The sequence below is a fragment of the Lepisosteus oculatus genome, chromosome 18 (genome assembly GCF_040954835.1).
Source record: "Lepisosteus oculatus isolate fLepOcu1 chromosome 18, fLepOcu1.hap2, whole genome shotgun sequence".
Taxonomy (NCBI): domain Eukaryota; kingdom Metazoa; phylum Chordata; class Actinopteri; order Semionotiformes; family Lepisosteidae; genus Lepisosteus; species Lepisosteus oculatus.
Genome location: NC_090713.1, coordinates 21,119,317 through 21,134,092, shown reverse-complemented (window position 1 = coordinate 21,134,092; position 14,776 = coordinate 21,119,317). Strand labels below are relative to the sequence as shown.

Genomic DNA, 14,776 nt, shown 5'->3' with positions numbered 1-14,776 from the left:
AAAGCAGTTTGAATCTGTGAACCCAGTATCTGCAGAGTCCCACTAACCCCATCAGTCTCGACTCCTCTGCAGGGTTCCTCTTGAAGTATTGTATTGCAACGTGTAAAAGATAAACTTGTCATTTTGGTAGCAGTGATGCATTGATCGCCACTAACCAGCAACCCCCGCATTCCACATTTTACCACCACGAAAGCCAGCCCAATCTACAACCAGCTCATCTTCAACGACACAAGGGGAGAAATCCGGTTTGCTCCTTTGGAGTAGATTTCTTTAATGCGAAAGGGTGTGTTTTCTGAAGTCTTTGTGACTTTTCATTCCTCCTGGTCTGTTTGCTCTGATCCACCTGCGTGTAAGATGCATGGCCATACCTAATCGAGACTCGGGGGGGTTTCTCGCTGGGTGCCGGTTGGAACCTTTGGGTACTGGGGGCTGCCCCTAAACCAGGGTACTGCACGTGGTACCCCTCACTGGTTCACACCTTCAGCTCGGGTCCGTTTAGTGCCAGAATATTCCTCAGGGCGTGAGAGGCGGGACTCCTGTCTGCCTCCGGTTCTTGTGACCCCCCCAGTCTGTGTTCCCCCACTGAAGTCTTCATTCTGTCACCTAATAATGGACTAATTAGACCTGTTGCTTGTTAAATTTACCAACCGCTATCCTGCTGAACTTGGAGAACTCCGTCTCTTCATTTTAAGCCTCCCATCTGAGGAGCTGTAGATCGGGTTTGGAAGTCGACGGATAACCGGGGTCACATGAACTGTGATTTGGGGGACCCCGTGTTTGTGATGTGTTCGTTTCCCCCGAGCAGCACTTAAGCCGATCAAACTTGGGGAAAAATGGCGATTTTAATAACTTGACATCAGCTGTCCCCATCAAGAGTGTTAATAAGACCCCTGTTGTCTTGGTTCCAAGGGGCTCAGCTCACTGGTTCAAAAGCGACAGACGCAACTTTCTGAGAATCAGAGAACAGTTCAGTAAAGGACTCAGCCGGGCTGAAGGGCAGCCAGTGTTGGGGGGGACCCCCAAGTCCAGAATAATGAGCCCCCTTTTCTCGTACACTGCACTATGGGGGCTGACCTCTTCGTCTGCCCTTGTCCCATTGAGACCCTGTGCGGGAGAACAGGGCGAGGGTTAAATAATTAAATTCGCTGAGGAGCAGGGATATCATCACAACAGTCGGACGGCCTTCTGCTTTCTGATGGCGTCTGGTCGCCCTCTCCTGGACAGAGACGGCAACGACACGTTTCTCCTCTTTTGGTGGCTCAACTGTTGAATAAAGACGGCAGATTGTTTACTTATCCTGAATTCCTGGAGAGATTTCAGTTCCCTGTCACCCCCCCCTAAGAAATATGCGATAGTTTTTGATACCATTCCGGAAGGTGTAGTGAGCTTGTTAAAAGCAAATCAAAGTGTTAATAGGACTGACCTCCTTTTGGGTCCTACAACTGATTTATTCTGGGATGGCGTGGAAATAAAGGATAAGAAATGTAACAATACTCACAGAAGGAATCTCTGTGTAGACCCCCATCATCCAGGTGGGGGTACACACTGCTGGGGGTGGAGGGGATCCCCATTACCTGTAAAGCGCTTTGAGTGGAGTGTCCAGAAAAGCACTATATAAGTGTAAGCAATTATTATTATTATTATTTTATTATTATTATTATTATTATCATATCCCTATTTGTTTATCTTTTTGGAATGCAATGTTTGAAAATATAAACTTAGGAGTTAGTTTGGACAACTCCTGATAGAGAGTGTGTTACAAACAAAGTTAAAGAGATATCGTTGAAAGTTGTTCATAAGTTTTATCCAGTTCAATTAGTGCTCTCTAAATCGCTCTAAAGCCTGAGCAGGGTGATCTGTGTGTTTTTTGTCGAGCTGAAGGGGAGTCTTTGGTGCAGTTATTTGTGAGGTGTCGGTTTGCGGAGGTGTGTTGGCAGGCAGTTAAAGGTGTTTTTTAGCTTGAAGGATTTTGATATTTTATTGTACTGTTTAATAGAACATTTGGAAAAAGAGCATTTTTTTTATAGTCAATTCATTAGTCATTCTGGGTAAATTTCACATCCATAAATCAAAAGGGTCTAATAATCCTCCCCTTTGTAGGTCTTTTTCAGCTCCACTTCAACTATTTAAATTCTATTTAAAAAAATTGACAAAGTAAGGAAAACGGATGATATATGTAAAAAAAAAATACAATTTAATCACATAATTTACTTCATTACCTCAGGTTTTTTTTTTCCTGTTCGTGTTTTTTCCTCTTGTACCTGTTTTTGAGCCTCGGGTTGTAGTTGTATTTGTAAATTCTTTATACGTTTAATTAAAAAAAATAAAATTAAAAAAAATTAAAACCCGTGCGAGGCCGACATCCTGCGGGCGTGTCTCCACCTAGCGGCCGGACAGTAATATAACACGCAGGCTTAGCCTCCCCCCCTCTAGCGGTGGCGCTGCGGTACTGCACGGCAGCGCTGCAGACGAGCCCGCAGTTCATTCCGTGTTTTGATGTCGGTAGCAAAGGTGGGATGTGGTCCTTCTTCGCCCGGGATCCAGTTAAAGATTTTCAGTACGAAATCTTACCGGACACCCAGGAGCCGTCCGGAATATGGACTCTGCACCGGGGGAAACGGAAGGTAAGGCCCGGGTTTGATCTGAAACGGTGAACGGAGAGGCGGCGGCGGGGGATCGAGGCCTAGGATTTGCCGACGCCCCGGGCTCGAGTAGCGGCTGCGGCCGAGTTGGCGGTGCGGGGAGGACGGGGGGGGCTTGTATGGTTGTGGGGGGAAATTTTGCAGGTAGGTTTAGGGAGACGGGGCAAAAAAACAAAAAGGGGGGGCCAAAATGCCTATTCGCACGAACTGTCAATGACTTTTAAAAATAATCACCTGAATGTCCGCCTTTGTCCGCTCCCCTATCCGGTATAAACACGTCTGTTGTCGCCACGTCGCTGGGTGTAGAGGACTTGAGTGAGACGCTTGTTTAAACTCTCATCTCCCTTGACGTGTTAATTGGCAAAATCCTGTGTCGTGTGGGGGGGGGGGGAGACCTGAGCCTTTTATATAGGCAGGGGAAGCACAGCTGGACTGGCGTGCTGTTAATTTCTCTCCAGGCAGGACGGACCCCTCCTCCGCATCACCCCCCCCCCACCCCGGTCCAGCGGTTTCCCCCCTCGTTTATTTCAAGTGCTGGGGTCCCGCTGGACCTTGACCGGCGTTGAATCCCACTGAGTGCGGAGCTGTCGCTGCAGATGAGGAGGGCAGAATTCTTTTTTTCTTTTCCTCCTCCTGAGGTGACTTGCCAACACCACGCTTTCTGGAGCGCAGCCTGTTCCCCCTGGGCCCGATAGCAGCCGGTGTTTAGATCATCGTTCCCGGAAAGTCCGTTTAGCGGCGGGCCTTGTGTACAGAGGTTGGATCCCAATTCATTGAAGAGCTCCAGGTTTTACAGCACCATCAGGCAAGGTTTTAGTGTGGCCGGGTATGCTCCCATTACACAGCAGTCTGATCCGCTCCATCTTTTACAGTGCTGTCCATCAGAGCCCCCGCTGCACAGCAGTCTGATCCGCTCCAGGATTTACAGAGCTGTCAGTTAGACTCTCCCATTACACAGCAGACTGATCTGCTCCAGGTTTTACAGAGCTGTCAGTTAGACTCTCCCAGTGCACAGCAGTCTGATCCGCTCCATCTTTTACAGTGCTGTCCATCAGAGCCCCTACTGCACAGCAGACTGATCCGCTCCAGGTTTTACAGTGCTGTCAGTTAGACTCTCTCAGTGCACAGCAGTCTGATCCGCTCCAGGTTTTACAGAGCTGTCAGTTAGACTCTCTCAGTGCACAGCAGTCTGATCCGCTCCAGGTTTTACAGTGCTGTCAGTTAGACTCTCTCAGTGCACAGCAGTCTGATCCGCTCCAGGTTTTACAGAGCTGTCAGTTAGACTCTCTCAGTGCACAGCAGTCTGATCTGCTCCAGGTTTTACAGTGCTGTCAGTTAGACTCTCCCAGTGCACAGCAGACTGATCCGCTCCATCTTTTACAGTGCTGTCAGTTAGACTCTCCCAGTGCACAGCAGACTGATCCGCTCCATCTTTTACAGTGCTGTCAGTTAGACTCTCCCAGTGCACAGCAGACTGATCCGCTCCATCTTTTACAGTGCTGTCAGTTAGACTCTCCCAGTGCACAGCAGACTGATCCGCTCCAGGTTTTACAGAGCTGTCAGTTAGACTCTCTCAGTGCACAGCAGTCTGATCTGCTCCAGGTTTTACAGAGCTGTCAGTTAGACTCTCCCAGTGCACAGCAGTCTGATCTGCTCCAGGTTTTAGAGAGCCGTCAGTTAGACTCTCCCAGTGCACAGCAGTCTGATCTGCTCCATCTTTTACAGTGCTGTCAGTTAGACTCTCCCAGTGCACAGCAGACTGATCCGCTCCAGGTTTTACGGAGCCGTCAGTTAGACTCTCTCAGTGCACAGCAGTCTGATCTGCTCCAGGTTTTACAGAGCTGTCAGTTAGACTCTCCCAGTGCACAGCAGTCTGATCTGCTCCAGGTTTTACGGAGCCGTCAGTTAGACTCTCCCAGTGCACAGCAGACTGATCCGCTCCAGGTTTTACAGAGCTGTCAGTTAGACTCTCCCAGTGCACAGCAGACTGATCCGCTCCAGGTTTTACGGAGCCGTCAGTTAGACTCTCCCAGTGCACAGCAGACTGATCCGCTCCAGGTTTTCCAGCCCAGCTCAGTGGAGGTCATTCCGGTGGTTCACACTGATTGTGAGTCAGGCTGGGCGGCACGGGCACAGCCCTGGGCTCGCTTGCGGACCCTGGGGTGCTGTCTGTGTGGAGTTTGCATGCCCCTCACGTATTCACATGGGTTTCTTCTGGGTGCTCCGATTTCCAAAGACTTCTGGGGAAAACGGACCCTGGGGTGGGAGTGTGTGGGTGTCCCGTGACGGACTGGCGTCCCGTCCAGGGCGTACCCCGCCTTGCGCCTGTTGCTTGCTGGGATAGACTCCAGCTCCCCCACAGCCCTCAACTGCATACAGGGGTTCGAAAATGCCTGGGTGGGCGAATCGTGCTCACTGTGCCGTTCGGAGCAGGCTGGGGCTCAGCTCAGGCGATGCGGCTGTGACCCCTCCCCCCCTCCACCCCAACCCGTCTCTGTGTCTCCCCCGCACAGGCGACGGGCGAGCTGGTCTCGGTGTTCGCCTTCGAGGTGAAGTCGGGTTCGGACGAGCAGACGGCGCTGGCGAAGGCGGCCTTTAAGAGGACGAAGACCCTCCGCCACCCGAACATCCTGGCCTTCGTGGACGGCCTGGAGGTAAGGGCCGGGGCTCGGGGCTCGGGGCGCCCCCTACCCCCCCGTCCCCGCGGCGCCCCGCGGTGCCCTGACGCCCTCTCGCCCTGTGCCCGCAGACGGAGAGGTGCCTGTACGTGGTGACGGAGCCGGTGACGCCCCTGGCTGTCCACCTCAAGGCCCAGGCGGAGGCAGGGGGCGCCAGAGAGCTGGAGGTCTCCTGGGGGCTCCACCAGGTCGTGGTGAGTGAGGGGGGGGGGGGGGGGATGTTAGAGAGGATGGACGGATGGGGGGAGGAAGAGAAGATCAGATCACTTTATCAGCCCTATACAGTTTCTTGCATGAGGGATGTGTCTTTTCGCAGACCCCAGCTTGCTCTCCAGGAGACACACAGACAGGGAGAGAGAAGCTGGGGGTCAGAGCGCAGGGTCGGCCATTTATACAGCGCCCCTGGAGCAGCTGGGGTGAAGGGCCTCGCTCAGGGGCCCCAACAGAGTAGGATCCCTCTGCCGGCTGCAGGATTTGAACCGGCAACCTCCCAGCCACAGGCGCAGATCCTGAGACACAGAGCCACAGCTCTGCCCAGAAGGGGAAGATGGGGAATTGTGGGATGGACGGATGGGGGGGAGGATGGGGAATTGTGGGATAGACGGATGGGGGGGGAGGGGGGAGATGGGGAATTGTGGGATGGACGGATGGGGGGGGGAAGATGGGGAATTGTGGGATGGACGGATGGGGAATTGTGGGATGGACGGATGGGGAATTGTGGGATGGACTGGGGGGGGGGGGGGAGATGGGGAATTGTGGGATGGATCAGTGGTTGATGGCGAGGAGGGAGGCCGGTCTGATTTTTTCATCCCCCCCCCCCCCACTGTCTCCCTTCTCCGACGGCGCCGCCAGAAAGCGCTGAGCTTCGTGGTGAACGACTGCCACCTGGTGCACAACAACGTGGGCACCTGGTCCGTCTTCGTGGACCGGGCCGGGGAGTGGAAGCTGGGCGGGCTGGAGTTCATGACCTCGGCCCGGCCCCCTGCGGACCCCGCCCCCCCCCGGCGCCCCGGCCCCGAGCTGGAGAAGTACGAGCCCCCCGAGGGAGCCGGCAGCGCCGCCGGGGAGAAGTGGTGAGGAGCCGGGGCGACTGCGCTACGGCGGGGAGAGGGATCCCCATCTTCTGGTGACCCCGGAGAATTACAGCCTGTTGTATACCCCTGTAGAATTAGGCTCTCGTTTTTGTGGGTTCCGAACTTGTTTGCCACACTGAGTCCCTCAAGCAGCTCTTCATGGTGTATTTCCGGTCGCTGGGGAGGAGACCGGGCCCATAAGAACAGCAAAACAGTTTCTGAAGCCTGTTTGGTCGGATGTAGATATTAGATCTACAGGATCTCATCCAGGTGTGTCTTGGGAGGAGCCAGGGTATCGGCCTTTAACCACGCCGCCGGTCGGCTTGTTCCCCGCTCCCACCTCCCTCTGTGTAATGTAGTACCTCCTGTCCTGGCCGGGGGATCTCACCCTGCCAAAGAAAGAGGTGGAAATGGGCTTAAAAAAAGACCATGTTGTTCCCTGCCCCCACCTCCCTCTGTGTAAAGAAGAGTCTCCTGTTCTCAGTTTTTCAGAGCCCACCCCCCGTTTCCCATGGTCCTCCGCACACATGTGGGGGTCCCAGAGCTGCTGTCCTTAGACGAATCCTGTACTGTCCCAGCAAGCTGCTTGGTTGCTTCCATAGAGAGTCGGTCTCCCCCTGCGTCTCGGGGGCAGTCCGGAGGAGAGGACTGGTGCCGACGGAGTGCGTGTTGTCTTGCAGGTCGGCGGACGTGTGGCGTCTGGGCTGCCTGATCTGGGAGGTGTTTAACGGACCCCTGCCTCGAGCCTCCTCCCTGCGCTCGCTGGGCAAGGTAACGGCTGTGTGTGTGTCCTGGCTGTGTGTGTGTCCTGGCTGTGTGTGTGTCCTGGCTGTGTGTGTGTCCTGGCTGTGTGTGTGTCCTGGCTGTGTGTGTGTCCTGGCTGTCTGGCTGTGTGTGTGTCCTGGCTGTCTGGCTCTGTGGCTGTCCTGGCTCTGTGGCTGTCCTGGCTCTGTGGCTGTCCTGGCTCTGTGGCTGTCCTGGCTCTGTGGCTCTGTGGCTGTCCTGGCTCTGTGGCTGTGTGTCTGTCCTGGCTGTGTGGCTGTGTGTCTGTCCTGGCTGTCTGGGTGAGTCTGTCCTGGCTGTCTGGGTGTGTCTGTCCTGGCTGTGTGTCTGTCCTGGCTGTCTGGGTGTGTCTGTCCTGGCTGTCTGGGTGTGTCTGTCCTGGCTGTGTCTGTCCTGGCTGGGTGTGCGTGTGGTGTCCTGGGTGTGCGTGTCTCTGCCCGCTCCCGCTCGCCCTGACCCCTGACCCCTGACGGCGTCTCTCCCAGATCCCCAAGCAGCTGGTGCCCCATTACTGCGAGCTGGTGGGGGCGAACCCCAAGGCCCGGCCCAACCCGGCCCGCTTCCTGCAGAACTGCCGCGGCCCCGGCGGCTTCATGAGCAACAGCTTCGTGGAGACCAACCTCTTCCTGGAGGAGATCCAGGTACGGCCCGGCCCGGCCCGGCCAGCTGTGTTCCTGGGGGTAGGGGGGCATGGGTACCGACGCGCTCTCTAGCGCCCCCTGCGGGGAGGGGGTGTCTCTTTGCCGTTCCGGATACTTCGGATCGGCTCCTGCTCTGGGAGACAGGGAGGTCAGTGAAGGATGGATGTTGGGGGAGGAGGAGGAGGGAAGGGTAACATCTCATTTTAAACCGTTTTCACGTCATTTACCTTTCGATTTGTCAGATCAAGGAGCCGGCGGAGAAGCAGAAGTTTTTCCAGGAGCTGAGTGACAACCTGGACTCCTTCCCGGAGGACTTCTGCCGGCACAAGGTGCTCCCGCAGCTGCTGACCGCCTTCGAGTTCGGGAACGCCGGCGCCGTGATCCTCACCCCCCTCTTCAAGGTATCAGCCGGGTCCGGGATCCGTTTTCCGGGTTTTGTTTTTGGGGGGTTTTGTCTGATCTGAAGGGTGGTCCCGGGTTCAGGATGTGCCAGCTGTGATCCGCGTTTTCCCCGTTTCCCCCCCCCCCCCCCCCTTACGCGCAGGTGGGGAAGTTCCTGAGCGCGGAGGAGTACCAGCAGAAGATCATCCCGGTCATCGTGAAGATGTTCTCCTCCACCGACCGGGCCATGAGGATCCGGCTACTGCAGCAGGTCGGTCCGCGGTTCTGGTCCCCCTGTCCGGTTCGGCCTGGATCCCGGGTCACCCCAAGCACGACCGGGGAAAATCCGGGTGGCTTGTTCCCCACCCCCGCCACCCTTTGTGTAAAGAAGCGGTTTGACTTCCCAAATATAAGAAAAGCCGTCTTCTGCTGTATCTCAGAAATATGTGCACGCTGGGCGGCATTAAAGCAGCCGAGTGGATTAAATTAAATTTAGAAGATTAAACGGGTTCTTTACACAAAGGGTGTGGAGGAGCCCGCTCGGCTGGTGTTGTTGTTGAGGCTGATCCCCTGGCTGACCCGTCTTCTGTCCAGAAACAGCTGGATGAGATCACTGATCTGGGCTGAAGGGCCTCCTCTTGTTTACAGCCTTTGTACATTATTTCTCTCTCTGTCTCTCTCCATCTCCCTTCCTTCTCCCTCCCCCCTCTCCCGATCTCTCCCGCTCTCAGATGGAGAACTTCATTCAGTACCTGAACGAGGCGGCTGTGAACTCCCAGATCTTCCCCCACGTTGTCCACGGCTTCACGGACACCAACCCCGCCATCCGAGAGCAGACGGTCAAGGTGGGGGGTCAGGACTGTCCGCCCGGCCAGCGGAGCCCTGTGGACCAGAGGAAACGAGACCAGACTAGCAGAGCCAGCAAAGAGCCTGTGTTTTCAGGGGTTCAGGTCCAGTCCTGTCACACCAGTAGGACAGCTGGTCCAGTGGTTCAGGTCCAGTCCTGTCAGACCAGGGGGACAGCTGGTCAGTTGGTTCAGGTCCAGTCCTGTTAGACCGGGAGGACAGCTGGTCCGGTGGTTCAGGGCCAGTCTTGTTAGACCAGGGGGACAGCTGGTCCAGTGGTTCAGGTTCAGTCCTGTCAGACCAGGGGGACAGCTGGTCCCGTGGTTCAGGGCCAGTCTTGTTAGACCAGGGGGACAGCTGGTCCAGTGGTTCAGGTTCAGTCCTGTCAGACCAGGGGGACAGCTGGTCCCGTGGTTCAGGTCCAGTCCTGTCAGACCAGGGGGACAGCTGGTCAGTTGGTTCAGGTTCAGTCCTGTCAGACCAGGGGGACAGCTGGTCCCGTGGTTCAGGGCCAGTCTTGTTAGACCAGGAGGACAGCTGGTCCAGTGGTTCAGGTTCAGTCCTGTCAGACCAGGGGGACAGCTGGTCCCGTGGTTCAGGTCCAGTCCTGTCAGACCAGGGGGACAGCTGGTCAGTTGGTTCAGGTTCAGTCCTGTCAGACCAGGGGGACAGCTGGTCCCGTGGTTCAGGGCCAGTCTTGTTAGACCAGGAGGACAGCTGGTCCAGTGGTTCAGGTTCAGTCCTGTCAGACCAGGGGGACAGCTGGTCCCGTGGTTCAGGTCCAGTCCTGTAGTGACCAGGAGAACAGCTGGTCCGGTGGTTCGGGTCCAGTGGCTCAGGTCCGGTCTGGTTCTCTCTCTCTCCCTCTCCCAGTCCATGCTGCTGCTGGCTCCCAAGCTGAGCGAGACGAACCTGAACGCGGAGCTCATGCGGCACTTCGCCCGCCTGCAGGCCCGCGACGACCAGGGCCCCATCCGCTGCAACACCACCGTGTGCCTGGGCAAGATCGCCCCCTACCTCAACGCCACGGTGAGCGCACCTCCCGCTCGGAGAGCGTCTGGGCTCTCGGCGGGCTTTGTGAACGCCGTCATCCAGCCTGCTCCATGCTCCCGCCCCCCCTTTATGTAAAGGGTCTCCTGTTCTCGTGTTTTGAAATGCTCTTCCGTGTGCTGCGGCCTCTGCTTGTGCTCCCCGGGTCCCGAAACACTGAAACCCGTCGTGTCTGATTAACTGCAGTGTCAAACCTGGACACGGATCAGGCGGCTGTGCAGGAGGAGTCTTGATTACAGCAGTGTAGAACCCGGAGCAGATCAGACTGCTGTGTGATAGAAACCTGACAACACTAAAACCTGTTGTGCAGTGGGTGTCTGATTGGACTGCATTGTAAAACCTGGAGCAGATTAGACTGCAGTGCAGTGGGATTCAGGTGAACAACATCGTAAAACCTGGAGCAGATCAGACTGCTGTGTGATAGAAATCTGACAACACTAAAACCTGTTGTGCAGTGGGTGTCTGATTTGACTGCATTGTAAAACCTGGAGGCGGATCAGACTGCAGTGCAGTGGGAGTCTGACTAAGCAAGCTGGGTTGACCCTATCCGATGCCTCAGAGGAGGCGGTATGCTTGTAATCTCCTCTGCTCAAAACTGGAAGACACTCTTTCTCACTTCTTGCCCTCCTCCCCCCCCAGACCAGGCAGCGCGTGCTGATCTCGGCCTTCTCCCGCGCCACCAAGGACCCCTTCCCGGCATCGCGGGCCGCGGGCGTGCTGGGCTTGGCCGCCACGCACAGCTTCTACGCCGCCAGCGAGTGCGCCTGCCGCATCCTGCCGGTGCTCTGCGCCCTGACCGTCGACCCGGACAAGAGTGTCCGAGACCAGGTACTGCCCCTCCTGGAGCTGCTCGGATTCGCTGCACTGTACCACCTGGAGCGGATCACACTGCCGTGCAACAGGATTCAGGAAACACTAAACCCTGCCGTGTAGTGATTTGTCTGATAGACTGCACTGTACCACCTGGAGCGGATCACACTGCTGAGCAACAGAATTCAGGAAACACTAAACCCTGCTGTGTAGTGATTTGTCTGATAGACTGCACTGTACCACCTGGAGCGGATCACACTGCTGAGCAACAGAATTCAGGAAACACTAAACCCTGCCGTGTAGTGATTTGTCTGATAGACTGCACTGTACCACCTGGAGCGGATCACGCTGCTGTGGAACAAGAGGCTGACAACACTGAAAACTGTTTTGTGTGGGCGTGGGGGTGTCTGATTGAGTGCACTGTAAGACCTGGAGTGGGTCAGACCGCTGTGCAGTGGGAGTCTGATTCTGCTAACAGCCGAGCAGACTGCACTGTAAAATGTGGAGTCAGTGAAACTGCTGTGCATCAGGAATTTCTCCCTGGCCCTTCTCTCATCACACACTCCTCGTCTGTCTCCCGTTTTGCCCATACAGGCGTTTAAAGCAATTAAGAGCTTCCTGAGTAAACTGGAGACGGTGTCTGAAGACCCTTCCAAGCTGGCGGAAATAGGTGAGCAGATCTGTGTGTTTTTCGGTGTCCCGTTGTTCAGAAAAGTGGGGCCACTGCACTCCTTCAGAAGAACGCTTGCCCTGCTGCTGTGGCTGAAAAACTGCGATAGTGAATAGCAGATAAAGCTGGGGGGAAAAATCTTTACGCCGAGGGTGGGAGGGGCATGGGACAGGCTGTCCCAGCTGTGCTGTAGAAGCTGGTTCCCTGGAGATCCTGCAGGAAACAGCTGGAGCAGATCCTTGGATCGTTTTCTCTTTTGTGGCGGGTGTTTTCATCTTCAGTCTCCTCTTTCCTCCCCTTCCCCCCCCCCAATCCCGGATCCCGAACTCGGCTCCAGAGAAGGACGTCCACTCTTCGGCCTCCTCTCCCGGAGCCGCGGCCGCCAGCTGGGCGGGCTGGGCCGTCACGGGCGTCTCTTCCCTCACCTCCAAGCTCATCCGCACCGCGCCCGACCACGCCCCGCCCGCCACCGCGGCACCAGCGCCCCCCGCAGGGCCGCCCCCCAACGGCACCAGCGGGAGCAGAGGTACGGGGGACAGGAGGGGGTCAGAATGCCGGGATACCCATCCCAGAGCCCATGTTGAACTCCGCTTTGCAGTGGTGAGGAAGAGCGGGGAGGGAAAGTAGTACGATCCCACAGCAGATCGGATCAATGAGTGAATTAATTGATTCCACATCTGCTTAAAATTGCCATTTGTGCAGCCCCCTAATCCCCCCTCCCCCATTTCCCCCCGAAAACAAGTTGAAGTTTGTCGGCCGTAGAAAATCTCCTGTTGCTTGTTCGGCTCCGTGTTTCCATCATCCCTCTGCCCGACAGTGGAGGAGGCCAAGAAGGAAGCTCCCCGCCCCCAGCCCGCCTCCTCCGGCCTCGCTGACCAATGGGGAGCCGGCAAAGAGCAGGAGGAAGAGGAGGAGCCTGCGAGCGACCGCTGGGAGGAAGAGGACTGGGGAAGCCTGGAGGTGAACGACAGACAGGATGTGCACCATCCTCACTCTGATGGGTTGCTCGGGACCAATCGTCCAGCCACCTTGGCTGAGCTGGTGAACTCTAGCAAGGGGCGCGATGGCTGGCTGCGTTTGCAAAATGCGCGCGGCGCAGAATCGGCTCTCGCTTGGGGCGGCTTTTGTGTTTGGGTCGCGGGCGTTGTTTCCCATGAATCATGTCCCAGGCTGGAACCGTAGGTCCCGTCAGGGGCTGAGTCCATGTGGAGGATGGCACAGAGTACAAAAGAAAACGAGACTTGTTATAAATAAGCAGTGACGTGGTTTTCCGTGAAATAAAGCCCAGAGCGGGCAGAGAGACGCAGGCCGACAGTGGCATGATTGGGGGGGGGGTTGTCTGCTGGCAGAAGAGACAGGCAGGCGTGGTTCAGAGCTGTAAATAGAGGGCCAGCAAAACTCCAAAACAAGAGACACAGTATAATTTGTGGGAGGAGAATCCAGAGAGCAAAGACAGAGCAGAATAAACCAGGGACCAGAATACAGGAAAAAAGAGAGAATTTGGGAACACGGAGCGAAGCTGGAGATGTAGCGAATTCTGCGACTCCTGAGCTCCTGATCGCTGCCAGATCACGACTTATGTAGTCCTGAACCACCTGAGGCGGACGTAGTGGATAGTTGCCTCCAGGTGGTACAGGACTCCTGCGGCATTAATTACCATGGTAACCGGAGCAGAAAGACAAGAGACCGGCCATCTCCACTTATCCGTGGCGACGAGCGTACTGGGAAGAGGCGGGGAAGTTACGAGCCGTGTAAATGAGCAGCAGGCTGGAGGCTGAACAGATCTCTCTCTCCATCTCTTAACGTGCAGGAGCAGGACCCCGAGCCCTTGAAAGTGCAGGTGGACCCCGACGACTGGAACTCCTCCGATTGGTCGGCAGTGTCGTCAGTCACCAAGAAGGCCAATGAGAAAGGAGTAAGTAACCCGGAAGGAGTTCCCTCTGTGTTCGCCAGCTGCACGGCCCTCTGAGCCGGGTTCTCCGCTGGGCCGCGTGTGCTGTTGCGCCTAGAGACCAGCCGCTCGATCAGAACCTTTTGGGTTGCCGACTGGCCCAGTGCGAACCTGCCTGTGCCCCGCAGGTGGCCGGGACTTCCTCCACCTCCTCGGCGGTGAAGAAGCAGAGCTCGGACTGGAGCAGCTCGGGCTGGGAGGCGGACGACAGCTGGTCCAACGAGAAGGAGGCGGACGGGCAGGGCCAGAGCTCGCCGGGGGACGAGGGCTGGGGCCAGGACTGGGAGGAGGACCCCGGCTCGCGCCGGGAGGCCGCGCCCCTGGCCCTGCCCGAGGGCACGCGGCTGGCCAGCGAGTACAACTGGGACAGCGGCGGTGGCAACGGCGGCGGCGGCGGCGGCGGCGGAAAGGGCTCCCAGAATGACTTCTTCCTGGGAATATCCCAGAGAGCTGGCCCCACCAGCACGGTGAGTGAGCCGCCCGCAGGGTGGGTGCAGAGGGCGGGAATGGGGGTGCTGGATTAGAGGAGGCTGCAGTGGGTTTCCTCCCACAGGCCAAAGACAGGCTGGTGGGTTAGTTGGCTTCTGGGAAGACTGGCCCTGGTGTGAGTGTCTGTGGGTGCCCTGTGATAGACTGGTGTCCTGCCCAGGGCGTAGCCCGCCTTGTGCCCGGTGCTGGCTGGGACAGACTCCAGCTCCCCCTGCGACCCTGAACTGGAAGAGGCTGTTAGAAAGTGGCTGGCTGAAACGAACCCCAAAGCCTCCACCCCTGGCCTCTCCTGTAACCCGTGTGCGTCCGCGCGCTCTCTCTCTCGCAGAAAACGGGGGACCCCTGGGGTGCCGACACAGCTGGGGACTGGGGCGCCGAGGAGAACTGGGAGTCTCTGGAGGCCGAACAGGGTGAGTTGTTGATCTGAGCACTTGCGCGCTGAACTCCCTGTCGTTTGTTGATGAGAAACTCTGTCTGGAAACAGAAACAGTGTTTTCTTCAGTGTGACCATCCAGTCACTTCGGTGTTTGAATCGATACCCTGCTCGATTGCATAGATTTAATCAATGTCTACGATACATTGTCCAGCCAGAAGTACTGGCATAGTACTGCAGCCACTGGCCACGGTTTCTGGAGAGAACCAATTCCACATTCGCGAGACACTGTTTTCGGAATTATGCTCATAAAGCAACAAATGAGGCAGTTTCTGTGGTCAGTCTGGCTGTGCACTGATAGTCATTTTGTCTGGCATTTTGTTGAAGAC

At 56.5% G+C, this 14,776-nt stretch overlaps 1 protein-coding gene across 1 annotated transcript in view; it reads left to right on the top strand.

Moving 5' to 3' along the window:
- Positions 1 to 2,440: 2,440 nt before the first annotated feature.
- The window catches only part of scyl1 (SCY1-like, kinase-like 1), a 15,508-nt gene continuing 3,172 nt past the window's right edge, over positions 2,441 to 14,776 (top strand). Inside the window, exons 1-17 of the mRNA XM_069180222.1 lie at positions 2,441 to 2,624; positions 5,156 to 5,296; positions 5,392 to 5,514; positions 6,173 to 6,393; positions 7,074 to 7,164; positions 7,662 to 7,817; positions 8,060 to 8,218; positions 8,362 to 8,469; positions 8,930 to 9,043; positions 9,918 to 10,073; positions 10,734 to 10,922; positions 11,499 to 11,574; positions 11,912 to 12,100; positions 12,392 to 12,534; positions 13,385 to 13,489; positions 13,654 to 13,992; positions 14,343 to 14,424. Of these exons, the coding sequence (XP_069036323.1) occupies positions 2,517 to 2,624; positions 5,156 to 5,296; positions 5,392 to 5,514; positions 6,173 to 6,393; positions 7,074 to 7,164; positions 7,662 to 7,817; positions 8,060 to 8,218; positions 8,362 to 8,469; positions 8,930 to 9,043; positions 9,918 to 10,073; positions 10,734 to 10,922; positions 11,499 to 11,574; positions 11,912 to 12,100; positions 12,392 to 12,534; positions 13,385 to 13,489; positions 13,654 to 13,992; positions 14,343 to 14,424 (2,500 nt within the window). The 5' untranslated portion in view covers positions 2,441 to 2,516. The remainder of the gene's footprint in view (positions 2,625 to 5,155; positions 5,297 to 5,391; positions 5,515 to 6,172; positions 6,394 to 7,073; positions 7,165 to 7,661; positions 7,818 to 8,059; positions 8,219 to 8,361; positions 8,470 to 8,929; positions 9,044 to 9,917; positions 10,074 to 10,733; positions 10,923 to 11,498; positions 11,575 to 11,911; positions 12,101 to 12,391; positions 12,535 to 13,384; positions 13,490 to 13,653; positions 13,993 to 14,342; positions 14,425 to 14,776) is intronic.